This window comes from Saccostrea cucullata, unplaced genomic scaffold, assembly GCF_032062105.1.
Source record: "Saccostrea cucullata isolate Sc308-1 unplaced genomic scaffold, CSIRO_AGI_Scuc_v1 ctg1558, whole genome shotgun sequence".
NCBI lineage: Eukaryota > Metazoa > Mollusca > Bivalvia > Ostreida > Ostreidae > Saccostrea > Saccostrea cuccullata.
In genome coordinates, this window is record NW_026933071.1 from 104,153 (window position 1) to 121,353 (window position 17,201).

The following is a 17,201-nucleotide window of genomic DNA, read 5'->3' on the forward strand; positions in this document are numbered from 1 at the left end:
ATGTCTAATGTTCATTACAAAGCATTAGCACTTAAACTTATAAGAGGCTTTCCGATAAACATTCTGGACCCTTAGCTAAACCAAAGTGTTCAGCGGTGTTGCTGTGGTCAGCTAAAAATACTAGAAATAATACACAAAGTGAGCGACCAAAAACGGTCGCGTAAATCTAATTTTTATGCAACACTTGGATCTGTAGCTCTCTGCTTTATCTGTTCGAATTTTCTCAGGGGAGAACTACAGTTCCGCAGATAAGGATATCAGGAATATGCAAAAGGAATCTATTTTCTTCTTGATCAAAGTAACCTATTACCTAGCATTATCATTTTTTAAATCAACTTTTAATAGATAATTTTTCTAGTAAATGATACACTGAGTCATAAAATAATGAGATCAAGGTTACCCACGCAAATTAGTTCTTATGATTTAGTTAACGATACGGATGTACAAAAAAAATTACTGCACGTCAAGGTGTGAAATATGTTAATTAGATCTAGATGGTCACACACTACATATTCACGCAAGTGAAAGGGAATCGAAGATGTAATTCAATTTCACATGAAAAACGTGAAATAACAAATACAATAGATATAGCCGTAACTTTTCTATTTGTTGATTAAATGTGTTAAAACTAATAATATTAGCATATATTAGTATTATAGACAAGAAGAGAAATTATTATGAACTCACGCGCATGCACGTGCGCTTCGCTCTGATTGGCTCAAACTAAAGTCTCAATATCTTTCTTGTTTTTTGACAAAATACTTTGCAATTTTAAATATAGTCATATATAAGAAGGTTCTACAACATGATGCATAGAAATTATCACGAAGGCACGCGCATGAACGTGCGCTGCAATCTAATTGGCTTAAACTTTAAAAGCCTACATGTATGACTTTCTTAGTTCTCAATAAATCTGGATTTAGATTATGAATAAGTATTGTAGAATCCTACATAATGCTAATATCAAAATTGAATGCTAAGACATGCACGTACGTGCGCATGCACAATGCGTAAAAAAAAAATACTTGAAAAATAGTATAATTTATATCTGTATTATTTTCTTTTGATTCTCAGGAATTCTTTAGCCATCATGCCATAATCATCTTACATATGCATGCAAGTGTGCGCTCATGCAAAACGTTAAATGATATACAGTTGATATATACATGTAGTTGATATTATTGTCACTTTTATATTTTTAAATGAAATCCTTCGACACTGAGCAAACAAAAAATGTTTTACAGGAATAAGGCACAAAAAGCGATATGGGGTGCGTTTGGGGATCTGTAACGGTCCCCGTTACAATTAACACTGGTTTATATTTATGTGTAATGTGTGAAGGAAGAATTAGAAATTGTATCATGTACACATGCTGATTCTTAACTTAAGTGTCTCGGAAATGATATAATAAAAGTACTTTATTATAATGGGTGCAGACATTGTGTACGGTGTTGGTGACAATTTCGGTAACGTCAAAATGACGTTATTTTACGTGACGTTAGGAAAGAATTAATTTCATGTTTTTTTTACTTTCATTTATGACGAAGGAAAAATAAAAACTCAGTAATGTCGTCAAATACATGTATACGATGCATTTAATTGAAAATTGAATTTTTAAAAAAAAATGTTTTTTTTTTTACTTTTTGTTATATGAAAACTTAATGGAAAATTAAAAGTTTCATTACACATCGTAATAAAAATGTCAAAATATTGATATACAATGGATTATCATAAACTTCGTGGATTGAGGCCATACAATTAGTACTATATAATCTGTGCTTTCAAAATTTATAGGTAACATAAAACAATCAAAATTTTAAAAATGCTGAACATTTTAGCTTGATACGTTCATCATTTGCCAAATTATTATCAAATAAAACCGACTATATGATCATCCGGTGTATTGTTGATATTTGACCCGAGTTGAAAATTGACTCGGGGGTCATTTTTCAACGTTGAATACTTAATCGGGGCGCAATTCGGATCCATGGGAATTCCAATAGATTGTTGGAAGACCTAGTCTCCAAAACAATATAGATATTGTCAATCGGAAATTCAAACATCTTTTTGATGTACACTGCAGAGTAAATGAATGCATTAAAAGCATACAAAATGCTATCCCAACGTAAATGTAGAGCTTAGATCAGCTGTTGCAAAGCCCGGGGATGCAATTTTCTTTGGCAAAATATTCCAGTCTATTCTATCCAATGCATACTAAATAGGGTTTAAATCTGGCGATTTGGATGTCTATCGTAGAAACAGATTGCTGGGGCCTTGTAAGAATGTGAATAACAAAGAGCCGTATATGGCTGTGTATTATCAGATTAAAATACAAATCCAGGACCAGAGAAATCACGGACCTCCAAAACATCAGAGGTGTATCAGGTGTCATGAAGGAGTGGGCATCCCCTATCAACCGGTCATACCCGCCGTTTGCTCCTTGTCATGCTCGCGGGAAATAACGATAGAAACTGTCGTCAATTTAGAGTATAAATATTGTACTAAAAATTAGTATGAAAAATTTCAGCCGGCATTTGACTCAATGATAAATTGTATTTGCCGACAAAGTCATTGTATATCTGTTACTTTCTTAACTTGGTTTAGTAAAACGACTAATAAACAACACTGTTTCGGTAGAGTTTTCCCATGTAGGGAACAAAAAGGGGTGGTCAGCCTTGAACGTCACTTTCGACAAAGCCGAGCAGAATATCGGCTTCATAGCCGTTGCCGCCGCAGCTTCCGTACTTTCCTCGTGAATTTCAATGAAATCTTTGTGAATGACGTCAGAAATAAAAACATCTTGTGGTGGATTTTTTATCATTGCGCTGAAATCTGCTTAAGTGGTAAAAATGTTGGTAATACCCATTTTTGTAAGAACCGTTTCGAGATCAAGCGAACTCTCCATTTTAAATTTTGGAATAGAGACAGTCACATCTCTTGTAGAAAATGTTTTCGTTATTTTATGAAGAGTTTGGGAAGAGAGGTTTGATTCTACTTTGAACAACCCATCTATTTTATTTGGCAGAAATATAAGCATACTCAGTTTCTTTCCTTTGTATGGAAGATTCAACACTTTGCATTCCAGTGGCTCAGAAACACTGATTAGTAATCCATTCTCTTCCATATGCATCAAATCAGCCAGATAGATAGGAAATAAAATTGATTGTCCAAATTAAAAAAAAATATATACAATTATGTACCTGTTTAAAAAATTTAATTCTATCAAAAAAGACAGGTCAAGACTGTAGGAGGAGTAGCATTTGGAAAGAGCTCTTTATATATATATATATTTCTATTTTGAGTAATTACATGAAATGGCAACACCCTTCGTTGAAATTAAAATAAAATGTATAGATCTTTGAAGTATTTTCTTGAATACCAGATTTATTAAAATCAAACCTAAACTATAGCAGGAGAAATGTGTTGGATAGATAATTTAAATTCTAAATAATCGATGTTCGAATCCAAAGGCCATTATATCTAATTATGTGTCTTAATAAAGTCTTCTTGGGAACAAAGAAGCAATATGTTTAAATAACTTTGCATAAAAATTCTAATTATGGCGACTATGGCAACTTTTTTTTATCAAAATAAGAAACAAGTTGTAGCTTTTTTGTAAAGTCTTTCTGTACTTCAAGTGTTGTTGAAATTAAATCAGATAAGTAAAATTTCTAACCAGTTTAAAAAAAAAATCAGTTGAAATGTTGATGCCGAATACACGTATTCGAAAAATGTATTATCCATGAAGGATAGTACATGTACATTTAAAAAATCTTTTGTCTATTTTTTGGATCGTCATGGATAAGAGTTGGTTAACATGTACAGAGACAACCTCATAAAAACACACACATACTGCAGGTGACTCTCGATGGCTCGAACTCTGATCTCTCGAAGTTCTCGATCTCTCGAAGTGAACCTCCAGTCCCGTTTTTTCCCTCTATATAACTAAGCAAATTTACTCCTGATCTCTCGAACCTCTATCTCTATCCCTCGAACCAAAACCTGGGTCCCGTTACACATATTTTATTGATTTTTACTCTCTATCTCTCGAAGTTTTTATTGCGCGTGTATACACTCCGATCAAGCGTAAAATTGATGCATCCTGGACTTACCTGGAAAACACTGAAAGCCTTGGGCTTACATGGAGTTGTTAATTGGATGTTTACATTGATGACTCTTCACTTGTGGGTCGTCCATGTGTTGATAAAACTATTTGATTGTTGTAGGTAAATTATAAACGAATTCACAACTTATTTGGTGAACACTGGTGAAGGACCCGATCAAGCCGCGGAATAGCAAAACCGAAAGTTGCTTTTCGGGTTTCATTTAATCATGAAATAAGAACAAATAAATTTTGAAACTTTAGGAATTCGTTTTATTTATTCAAAATACGATCATTGTTGTTGAAATCAAGTGAATTACCTGTAAAATACGAATGAAAACGTGCAATGACTTTACTTACAAATACTTTTGTTATCCATAATAGTAGAAGGTCGATGATCCGAACTGAAAAATCCGGATTTTATTTACTTACTATCTGTTGAACCCCTCGATCTCTCGAACTTTTCTTGCGGTCTCTTCGAGAGATCGAGAGTCACCTGTATTTTAAAATATATTTTATTAACGTGGGTTAAAGAACAGACTTATAATAAAATAAAGGATCTGATCCCAGAAGGAGGAATTAATGCCATGTCCTTGATTGTTCTGACAAATGCAATTTACTTTAAAGGCAATTGGGAAAATGCATTTCAATCATCAAATACAAAACGTGAAAAATTTCACATTTCTGAGACAGAAACTGATATGGTTGATATGATGCATATGAAAAAGAAAGAATGGCTTTATAGTGTTCCTGAATCTTTAGACTGCAAAGTGTTGAATCTTCCCTAAAAAGGAGAGGAACTGAGCATGATCATACTTCTTCCAAACAAAATAGACGGGCTATCCAAATTAGAATCATGTCTCACCTCGGAAACATATAAAGAACTTACAAAAGATTTTTTCGAGAGGATGTAATTGTTTCTATTCCAAAATTTAAACTGGAAAGTTCGTTTGCACTCGATAAAGTTCTTGCCGGAATGGGTATCACCGACATTTTCTCTACTAGAGCCGACTTCAGAGCCATGGTGGATAATCCGCCAGAGGACACTTTTGTTTCTGACGTCATTCATAAAGCATTTTTTGAAGTCAATGAAGAAGGCACAGAGGCTGCCGCTGCCACGGCAGTTATAATGATGGTGAATTGCATGCCAATGGAACCAATGGTGTTTAAAGAGGACCACCCCTTCTTGTTCCTCATCAGAGAAAATTCTACTGGTACTGTGTTGTTTATTGGCCGCTTCACCAAACTAGCTTAATAACCGTACATGTGCATGACATTTATTTTCGCTGTGTTTTTCTACTAAACCAACTGATTCTTTTTAGAACTTTACTGGTATCCAAAAACTGTAATGTGGTTAAAATCTACATGTTGGGGACATTTAGATATTTTATTTAGACTTGTGACGTGATGTCGAAGTCACAGGATTTTAGCATTTATACTTGCAGTTTAGAGGTCAGCTATAAATTCCAATATTGCAAAGTCATAACTAAATAGTAAAATATGTATCGCATCCAAGTGAACGGCCTTTTATATGACTTTGAATAATATTTTGTTTAAGAACAAAATACATTTTGCATTGTACAAAATGTGACTTGATCTGCCTCTCACTGTGTACAAAATGCGTCAACTTTAGCGAGATGACGTCACATTGACAAGTGCATTGCGATCGATGCATCGTTTATATATTGTTGTGTGGGATTTAACACATAGTAGGTTTAATGTAGACTACATCTATTGAGCAGTTTGAGTATCAAATAATTTCATTTTGTGGTATTTCGAAGACCTTATATTCTGTGTGACGTCATAGTGAAAATTTTCCGTATAAATTAGGCCCGCCTCCTTACTGTCACCTTTACTTTGCTGCGTACAAAACTCATGAAATTGATGCCAACGAAAATTGATGAAACCACAGTATATTTTTATGATTTCAAACGTAAATACTAGCAAAAGGAATGTTTTAGAGTTTAGTGTGAATTATTGGTGTGTAAATCATACACACGTGCACTTCTTCTAGGTGTGTTTTTTATGAAAAGCTAGCGCTCTTCATGAAATATGCCTACGTGACAAGTCTGTGTGATTAACACCCCAATAACTGACACAAAACTTAAAAACATTCCTTGATTAACATGATAAGATCCTACAATGGTTCCTCATCAAACATTTGAAGGTTATTTAATCGTGTATTTATTTTATATATTTTAAGCTGTTTTAATAATACATGTAAAACTTTTTTGTTGAGAGCATCTTATTTTTGTGTACTTTTATCTAGTCCTTTTGACAATTTGACATAATATGTTCCATTATAATTAAAAACATTTATTAGATTTTTGCCATGATTTATGTTTTTTACTCCATGAAGATATGTGTGGCCCAGTGGCCAGGTAATTCATAATATTGCGTGAGAAACCCTTCCTCGTTATAAAAATACACTAATATACAATTATTGCCGTTTTTAAGGTCAATACGATGATTTAGACACATGAGGAGTACAATATTGACTGAGCCCGAACGGCGAAGTAAATTTAGTACTTCGACGGTGGCTAAATCATCGTATTGACCGCAAAAAACAGCAATAACTGTTTTATTATAAGATTAAATGATAGCAAACTCCTACAAGACTGTTTCTTTGCTTTAATGGAAGTAATTTGTTGGAATGGAAATTTTACAAGAAATTTCAACAAGAACACATTGTAACAGAAAAAATTAAACAGGTCAATTATTCCTTATATTGACCTGCAATAATTCTTTGTATTGACCTGGAACGTCACGTGCAGGTCAATACAACGTAGTATTTTTCTAACATAATTGGTTCTCAGCCAATCAGAGAAGGAAATTATTCAATCATATATGTTTGATTATTTAATGACCAGGAAAAGAAAGGGGTTTTGAAGGAATTCATGTATTATCAAGAGATTCCCGCTCTCGATCACACCAGACCATCTTACTTAGAATATTTGATTTAAGTTCACATTGATTTATAATTATAAAAAAGCGTAAACTACCCCAAGTTATGTTTTCTCGTAATACTAAAGTTGAAATAAGCTTTATTCTTTATAATTTAATTCGAGAGTATACATTGAGAAATTTTTCCTCCGGAAAAAAGTTCAAACTTAGCATATTTTAAAAGTAACGTCAAGCAGGGAAATACGTTTTGAACGTTACTCATTGTGACGTAGGCAAGTTATGTTAAACAAAATGGATGAAATCTTCTACCCAATAAAATGACATGTTACAACTTAAATTAAATTATTTGAAAGTGGATGAAATGAGTGAAAATTTCGATCAAGTAAAAAAATTCAATTGAAATGTGGGTGCCGAATATATTATTCAAAAATATGTGTTATCCATGAAGAATAGTACATTTTTAAAAAGTAAACTTTTATCTATTTTCGCTCACCAAATAAAAATGAGACCGCCAGCCTCCCCGGGATAAGAGTTAGTAAACATGTACAAGCAAACCCTCATACAACCACACCCTTACTGTTATCATATATTTTAAAAAATACGCGCTGTTTAAAGTCCTTTCAACTGCAATATTTTAACCCGTGGTGAATCCCAGTAACTATATACCGGTATACACATTTGACTATGTGTAAACATTCTACATGTTATACATTATTAAAAGGACAGCTAACTAGAGATACTACAGCCGGTCAATATGTAGGTGACGGATTAAAATGAATTCATTCAAAGGATTTTTGTCAAATATAAAAGATGACTGGTTATAGTTAAACTTTGTCTATTTATTAAATCTTGTTCTTGCTGGCTCATTTACTCGGGGAATATTAACAATGGAGGATGCTGTTACAGACTTTTTTTTAAGTTGTACAAAGTTTTGTCGGAGTGGAGTGACAATTTGTTCCTGTCGCCGTACAGCGTGTCGGCCGCCTTAATGTTATCAATGCTGGGCACCAAAAGGGAATCTGAGGCTCAAATTAAACAAGTTTTGTGTCTCTCTGGAATTCCTGATCCACACAAGGCTTACAAAGACCTACACTCTACCCTGATGGAAAAATCTAAAGAAAGGAACAATCTTCATATTGCAAACCAAATATTTTCTAAGCTCAGACTGAATATTAGGGAGGTTTACAAGAGGGAATCTTTGGAGTTCTATGACAGTGATATTGAGCTGCTAGATTTTGTGGGAAAACCACAAGTGTCCAGGACGAGAATCAACGCGTGGGCTAAAAAACAGACCAATAATAAAATCAAGGATCTGATACCGGAAGGGGGGATAAATCTCCTGTCTCTGATTATCTTAACAAATGCAAGTTACTTTAAAGGCGATTGGAAAATTCCATTCCAGTTATCAAGAACTAAGCGTGAAAAATTTCACATAGCCGAGACAGATTCAAAAATGGTTGAAATGATGCATATGGAAATGAGGAAATGGTTGATCAGTATTTCGGAATCCCTAGGCTGCAAAATGTTGAATCTCCCTTACAAAGGAGAGGAAATGAGCATGTTAATACTTCTTCCAAATAAAATAGACGGGCTATCCAGATTGGAATCAAACTTGTGTTTTGAAACTCATCATGAACTGACTAAGAAAAGTTCCCGAGTGGACGTTATTGTCTCTATTCCAAAATTTACATTGGAGAGTTCCTTTCAATTAAAACCAAGTTCTTAGCGGAATGGGTATCTGATGTTTTCTCCGACAAAGCCAACTTTAGCGCCATGATGGATAATCCACCAGCGCCAACATTTCTATCTGACGTCATCCACAAAGCTTACGTTGTAGTGAATGAAAAAGGCAAGGAGGCTGCCGCAGCTACCGCTTGTATGATGATGGGAGGGGGCATGATGCCTTTACAACCTGTGATTTTTAAGGCGGATCATCCCTTCCTGTTTCTAATCACAGAAAATTCTACCAGAACAACATTGTTTATTGGTCGTTTCGCTAAATCTGTAATTCAACGATAATAAGTTCATGTTTTGAATGCATTTTCACTGTTCTAAATTTGTTTATTTAATATAAGAAAGTAGAAGTAGGCCATTTTATTGTTTGATTATGTGTGTTATTTAATTGTAATTTATAAAAGAACTTTCTTTACAAAATCTCATGAAAGTAATCCATTATAAGGTAAAATGTATTGTTTCTCACACAATATATGTTAGCACTGCAAAGTTACAAAGTGACGTTTCAATGATATACAAGTATCGAATAAATGCAAAGCCTTTAATGCCAACCATCCAATCCGCCATGTGCTCCTTGTCATGATCAGAAGAAAGAATACAATTTAAACGATTCCGTAAAAATGGACTGACAATCGAAAATGAGATGCTGTTTGTGCTTACAATGTCATCATATCAACTAAAAATCTTGCACAATGATGATTTTAAACGAGGCTGATTTACCAACTTGTTTGTCAGTAGCTTGCCTCTTTTTAATATTGAAATAAAAAAAAAGTTCATACATTTCGAGACCTTTGTGACCAACCTTCAAACCTAGGATTTATTATAAAATGATTAACCCTTAAAAATATTTCTGAACATCGATTTGCATGACAAATTAAAGTGTTTAAGCTAATAGCCCATTTAAATAAGTCATTTGCACAGATTTTTACTTTTATCCCAAACGTGGGGCTAACTTTGGCCTAGATTAAATAAAATATTTTGCATTTTGTTCGTACGACTCTTGGACAAACAGATACTCAATTTTATTGAGCACTTTAACTCATTAACTTTAACTTGATTATCGTCCAAAAGCAAAATGCTAGTACATGTACATACATGTAAATTGACATATTCAAAATGTCACACAATCACTAGATATTGATTGATCGGTGTAATCATTAATCAGCGCTACATATATATTCGCAAAAATATGTTGTGCTTTGTGTCTTAAGCTTGAATATACTATTATGATAATTATAATATATATTATAAGAAAATATAATTATTAAAAATTTTCATAAAAAAGCACATTGTTGTATAAAAATTTTTGAAAATGTATTTTGATAGATTGTTTTTTTCCGACTAGCTTCCCTCCTTTGATAATTTTAACGTTTTTTTCTCCAGAGTTGAAATGCATTTTTTTTTCAATGTATCAAAAATGAGCAGAATGCATTGAAAGTTACATGGTTTTATAATTTTTTTCAGAACTACAAAAAATAGAAACTTATAAAAATTCAATGTTACTGAATATTTTCTAATTGGCGTCATTGTTAATATATGAAAAAATCTTTCTGATGCAAAAACGAGCCACTTGGTCATGAATTAGGTCTAATTTTAGAAACCATTTTGAGTACATGTGTTTTCATAGTTTTTTGTTTGTTTGTTTGTTTTAAAGAGGGGTTAAGCTTTTTTAATATTCCCACAGTCAAATGTCGAGGTTTGTTACGTCAGATGTGTGTTGAGGCCAAATTTAAAGGATTTGATCGAGTTGAATTGTCCTCTAAACATTTGTTATAATATGTGATTCAAAATATATTTCATCATTTCATCACTGATCTACAGAATCTCCAGAAAAAAGCCTCTCTTATTTCATTTTTTATGTTTTTATGTGTTTTTATTGGTATTCTCTTAATTGTTTCCCTTCTCTTTGACCATGCAATAATAAGTCCATTAACTGTTATATGTTATACTGTTATATATTTTATAATAGTTAAGTTCTTTGCATTCTGTAAACCTCATTTTCATTATCCAAATAATAGGAACTGATGGCATGTTCTGATAAAGCAGTATCATGCTGATGGTGGCTTCTTATGAAATTATTTGTTCTTAGTTATGTAAAATATAAGGTCATAATTAATTCAAACGGTAATGATTTCGTAATTTTTTGTTATTGATTTTAACTTAAGCCTTTTTGGCATAGTTTGAATTTATATTAAAGAGTCATATGCCCCTGTTTGCATATATTAATAACGTGACATAGGAAAGAGAATGTTTGCATGTTTTCTAATACACCTCCTACATTTTAGTGGCTTTTCAGTTGCATTTTTTTATTGTATAATCGGCTTATTGTTTAACTTAAAAAGAAAAAAAATCAATTTCCCCTGTTATAATTACACTAAGTTTATTTATGAAACATCAAATTTAAAATAAAAATAAAAAATAAATCCTGCACAAAGCCAGAATCGAAGCGTTGTCTCCAGTTTGAGAGTCTGCGACGTTTCCGTTTTGCAAACTTTAATGATAAGGTAAAGAACAATATTTGTAAAATAAGTGTTAATATAACAATTATTCTCTGATCTTCATCTTTTTGCCTAACATTATCTAAGTTTTTAATTTATTATTGGGTTTCGAAACTTCATAATAATCCTTACAAACAAAGATATATTGCAGGTTCTAGTAAATGTTCAACCAAGCCTCTTTCGTTGTTCCTCACTAAGATATTGACAGTAATGAAGGAAAAACTTCAAGAGTACTGTGCAATTATATATTCAAGAAGTGGTGTAAATCAGATGTGGATACTTAAAAATTCTAAAGAACTTTTGGACAATTTGAAATCACAAGACTTTACAAAAATCAACAGCTTAAAAAACTTACGACTTTTCAACTTTATACACAACAATTCCCCACGCTAAAATCCAGGCTTTTTGATATCGATATTATTGACAGCTGCTTCTTCAATAAAAATAGAACTCGTAAATTTACTTACCTCGTCATTGGCCATTTGCAAAATTATTTTGTTAAAACAGATTCTGATTGCACACATAAATACTCTGAAGTTGACAAAAAGAAGAAGCTTGGGTTTCTGATTGACAATATCTATGTGGTTTTTGGAGACCAGATATTCCAACAATCTATTGGAATTCCCATGGGTACAAATAGCGCTCCGTTATTAGCAGACTTATTTTTATATTCATATGAAGCTGAATTCATGCAAAATCTTATGCGTAAAAAGAAGAAAACACTTGCTGTGGCCTTCAACTCGACATTTAGATATATCGACGACGTGTTGTCAATTAATAATGATAATTTCCATTCCTATGTCGATAAGATATATCCTGGTAAGCTTGAGATAAAAGATACCACAGAGTCCGACACTTCTGTTTCATACTTGGATATTTTACTAGAAGAAGACACTAATGTTAATCTAACAACAAAGCTATATGATAAACATGATGACTTTAACTTTTCTATCGTCAACTTCCCTAACTTATGCAGCAATATACCTTCATCACCTGCATACGGAGTATATATATCTCAGTTGATTCGATACGCAAGAACATGCTCTACGTATGAACAGTTTCTAAAACGAAGTAAATTATTGACAAGCAAGTTGATGAAACAAGAATATCAGCAGTCTCGTTCAAAGTCATTATTTCGTAAGTTCTATGGTCGATACAATGACCTTGTCAGCAAATACAATTTATCAATGAGTCAAATGCTGATGCTGATGCTCATACCAATTGTTAGTCCATTATTTATACACTAAATTGACGACGGATTCTTTCGTTATTTCCCGATCATGACAAGGAGCACACGGTGGGTGTGACCGGTCGGCAGGGGATGCTCACTCCTCCATGGCACCTGATCCCACTTCTGATGTTTCGGGTGTCCGTGTTTGTTCTGTTCTTAGATTGTATTGTTTTATGGACTTTGACATTGAATAATGTTCGTTATCTCCTTATCCTTCATTATGCAGTAAATAAATATTTCAAGAATACATTTTGAAAAAATAACTTGTCTATCCCAACTGAATACGAATAACAGGGGTAAGATAAATTGGATTGATATCCTTATTAGATTTTCACCAATGTTTTTATTCAATTTTGCTTAGAGTTAAGTTAGCCCTTCTTGATAAATATGCCATGCCGACGTGAAGACTTGTAGTTCATAAACCTCATGAATCTTTGAAAATTAAATTCATTTCTTATCTTTACATTACTTTTCTGATAAGTTGACACAAATTTTTGCCATTAAACTGTCAAGCAAAACGGCCTTCACTATAATTTTGACGTCAAGTGGGGAATAATGACGTAACAGTGGAGATATTCTTTCTCACCCATGGTAGTTCATGTGAAAATGAACAGTCTTCCCATTCGCAAAGAATATTAAAGAAAAGTATTTGGAAATGTAAATATTTCAAAATGGAATACTTTGATTTTTTTTTAAATCGAATGGAATGAAACCTTAACAAAATAAGTATTTTTACATAATGATATAGTGCTTATTTTGAATTTCGATTTTTACGGCGTTAGGGCAACCAGAATGTCTTTTAAAAGGTGGTCCCAAATACAACCTGCTACCATGCAAAACCTTCTCAGAAAGCAATTCATGAAACTGCTTATAGATGGCTCTAGGACTGGTCTAGAAATCAAACCTAGCAGACTAATGTGTGAATAATTTAATTACCTTTAATTACCTAGAGTCAGAAAACACCTATGCCCCCCTTAGAAAAATCTGAAACTGATATGGACCTACCATCCAGTTCACCAAAACTCACATCAACACCAAAAAAGAAAAATCGAAAACAAAGTACCAGAAGTAAGGACAATGTCAGTAGAGGACTAAAGACCTTAAATATCAACTGTAGGTCTATATGTAATAAAAAAGGTGAGTTCCAAAATCTTATAGCTACTGTTTCCCCTGATATTGTGGTAGGCACTGAATCATGGTTGACACCTGATATAGCTGACAGTGAGGTATTTCCAGTAGACATGGGTTATACTGTATTTCGTAGGGATAGAGTTAAAACCAGAGGTGGTGCGTATTTATACTGGTTCGTAAACAGTTTACAGCGTCAAGATCCTCTGAGCTGGAAACTGACTGTGAGTTATTATGGGTCAAAGTAAATTTGCATGGTAGCAAATCATTGTATGTAGGTGCTTATTACAAACCAGAGGAAGCAGATGAACAAAGCTTAACCGAGCTGAACATCTCAATATCCAAGTTTGCTCATAAAGGTGGCACCATCTGGCTAATGGGTGACTTTAATATGCCGAAGTATGATTGGGTAAGAAATAGCATTGACTCTAGTTGTAGAAATACATCTTTATATGAGTATTTTACAGAGCTTATACAAGACAATAATCTACAGCAAATGGTTGATTTCCCTACTAGAGGTGAAAATACTCTTGATTTGTATTTGACAAATCGCCCAACTCTGGTAAGTAAAGTGGCCCCTTACCTGGTTTAAGTGATCATGATATTGTTTACACAGAGCCAAACATAAAACCGCAGATAAGCAAAATCAAGCATAGAACTGTCCACCTATACAAAAAAGCAGACTGGGATGGGTTTAGACATCATATTGCTCAGTATAAAGATCAAGTTCTCATGAATATACATACATATACCAATACTGATTATCTATGGAATGAATTCAAACAAAAAATCTCAGAAGGTTTGTCAACTTTTGTACCATCTGTAAGGACCAGAGGAAAGACCAAACTACCCTGGATTGATATTCACATCAAACGCTTAATTAGAAAACGTGATAAACTCTTTTACAGACTGAGAAGAACAAAAAGACCAGAGGATAAACAACATTATTAAAGTACTAAACATCTAGTCCAACAACAAATGAGACTTTCATATGATAGATACGTGAACAACATCCTTGGTATCCTGGAGAAACAGGTCTCTGAGTCAGAAGTAACCACCAAACAAACCTATGCCCCCAAGAAGCTTTTCACCTTCCTGAAACACGCTAAGAGGAACTCATGTGGTGTGTCACCGCTTAAGAACGGCGGCATTCTCAAATCAGAGCCTGTTGAGAAAGCTGACATTTTATACCGACAATTTCAGTCGGTTTTCAGCCCTAAATCTCCCCTAACCCTCTCCCAGCTATGTAACATGAGGGTGAGTAAGCAACATACCAGTACCCCTCACTCAGCCGAGTCTACCTCTTTAACTGACCAACCCTCCCTAGCAAGAAGCCACATGCCGGAAATCAAGGTAACCAAAGAGGGTATAGAAAAATTGCTGAAAAACCTAAAAACAGACAAAGCAGCTGGCCCTGATCAGATTCCACCCATCTTACTTAAAGAACTGCACCAAGAGGTGAGCCCAATAATCCAAACCCTCTGTCAGCTCTCCTATGACACAGGTACATTACCTAGAGAGTGGTACACCGCTAATGTCAGCCCACTATTTAAGAAGGGGAACAGATCAAACCCAGCTAATCACAGACCTATATCCCTTACCTGCATACTGTGCAAAACTATGGAGCATATTATAACATCAAACTTGGTAAGACATTTTACACAAAATAACATCTTATATGACCTCCAACATGGATTTAGGGAGCGACGGAGCTGCGAAACCCAGCTGGTGATGCTGGTCGATGAACTTGCACGTAACATTCAACACGGTAAGCAAACTGACTTGATCCTGTTTGATTTCAGCAATGCCTTCGACAAGGTCTCACACAACAAACTCCTTTTTAAACTACATGAGTATGGTGTTCCAGGCAGAAACCTAGCATGGATCAAGGGGTTCCTCAGCAACCGTTCCCAGAGGGTAGTAGTAGACGGCGAGTTCTCCACATCCATCCCCGTCACATCAGGGGTCCCTCAGGGCTCTTCCCTTGGTCCCATCCTTTTCCTCGCTTACATAAACGACTTGCCGGAGCATGTGAAGTGAGCAAACTGAATCACCCCAGACCTTAATCATATTTTAGTGTTTTTATATCTTTTAACTGTTTTTCTTAACTTTTTATCTTTACTAAAAATTTAATACTGTTCCCTTTTCACTGCTTTGAAATTTACTTTTCTCTACTTTTTTTACATCTTTTAATTAGCTGCGCACTCTACTCAGAGTACTCAAAATTTGAGGGCAAGTAGTATCGAGAGATAGATAGATAGATAGAATAGGTTCTTACTGATATGCTACCTCCGCCCCTTTCGAATTCTAAATTTACAGGCCTACTGTTGTTTTGTTTACTTGCCATTAAATAAGATACTGTATTCAGAGTGACGTACAGAAGTTGATTTTACTCTTTTCATTGAAAAAGCTTTTGCCAAGCAAAAAAAAAAAAAAACGTTCCACTCTTTTCTCTTTTCTTTATTTTTCACAGGTCTCAAAAAAGATAAAATAATTTATCAAATGAAATAAAATTATGCTTCCATTCTTTCTTCACATAAACAGTTTGAACAATCACTTGCGATTTATCTGTGAGTTAGTTTTTCATTTATAAACAATTAATTAAGAGAATACATTTATTTTAAAATAAACATAGAAATATTCGGGAATTGCAATTGTAGACATTTCTTTTTAGGTAATCTAAGTCAAGTTAGGGGACCTATTACTATCCGTTTTCGTCGTTCGCTGTGTGTTAACATTTGAACATTTTCAGCCTTCTGCAACCGCTCAACAAAATTTTACCAATTTTGGTATAAAGCATATATGGGTGAAGGAAAAATATGAATGCCATGGTCCCTGCCCTCTGAGGGGTGGGGCAAGAACCATTAAAATTAATGCAATTTTTAAAACTAGATTTCTTAACTCTAGGACATCAAGCAGTCAAACTGTTTGTCAAAATGATTGTAATAAGCATTGAGTCCTCTACCAAAATTGCATCTTCGCTAGCCAAGGGTTTTCGGTCCGCAACGCTCTCATGCATTGTTTCTTTGAAAATGAATAGCAGGAGGAAGTCAATGCCTGTTATTCGGGTATTGATTTAACACATTACTGAACATACCGGTCAAGAAGACACTAATTTGAATCTATGCACTGCAAATATCCTTATGTCAATAAATATGCATAAATTTAATTGGGTGTTAGTTTATTGTCAATATAATCCTTTTGCATGGTTTACAGATATACATTCGAACGTTAACCTGTTAACATACTGTGATCAAACAATAAAAACTGACTGTTATTGTTTTTTGTTACATAAAGAATATAAAAACAATTGAATTGGCAAATCAGTGGAAAAAATCATGCTCTGTAAAAATTAACGAGGATTGTTTTTTCAAAACTCTAATACTAAAGACAAAAACATTCAGAGTAGTATAGACCTTGCTTTATAATGATAAAATCTATTTATAAAGGTTAAGAAATTCCAGTTTAATATTCTCTAAACATGATAAAAATAAATAAATTTTGAAACCAATAAAATGAAACATTTTTGGATAACAAACAGTATTGAAGATCAAAAGTCCATAAAACAATACAAAACGGGAGTCGACGTAACACGGAACTCCGA

At 33.8% G+C, this 17,201-nt stretch overlaps 2 protein-coding genes and 1 pseudogene across 2 annotated transcripts in view; 2 read left to right on the forward strand and 1 right to left on the reverse strand.

Moving 5' to 3' along the window:
• Positions 1-17,201, reverse strand: part of LOC134237194 (uncharacterized) — a 55,017-nt gene that overhangs the window by 20,632 nt on the left and 17,184 nt on the right. The window lies entirely within an intron of this gene.
• Positions 4,767-5,398, forward strand: LOC134237193 (leukocyte elastase inhibitor-like). Its single transcript, XM_062719295.1, is given in 2 exon segments — positions 4,767-5,002; positions 5,005-5,398. Coding segments are annotated over 2 exon segments (447 nt in total). The 5' UTR covers positions 4,767-4,908; the 3' UTR covers positions 5,358-5,398.
• On the forward strand, positions 7,891-14,535 carry LOC134237190 (leukocyte elastase inhibitor-like; annotated as a pseudogene).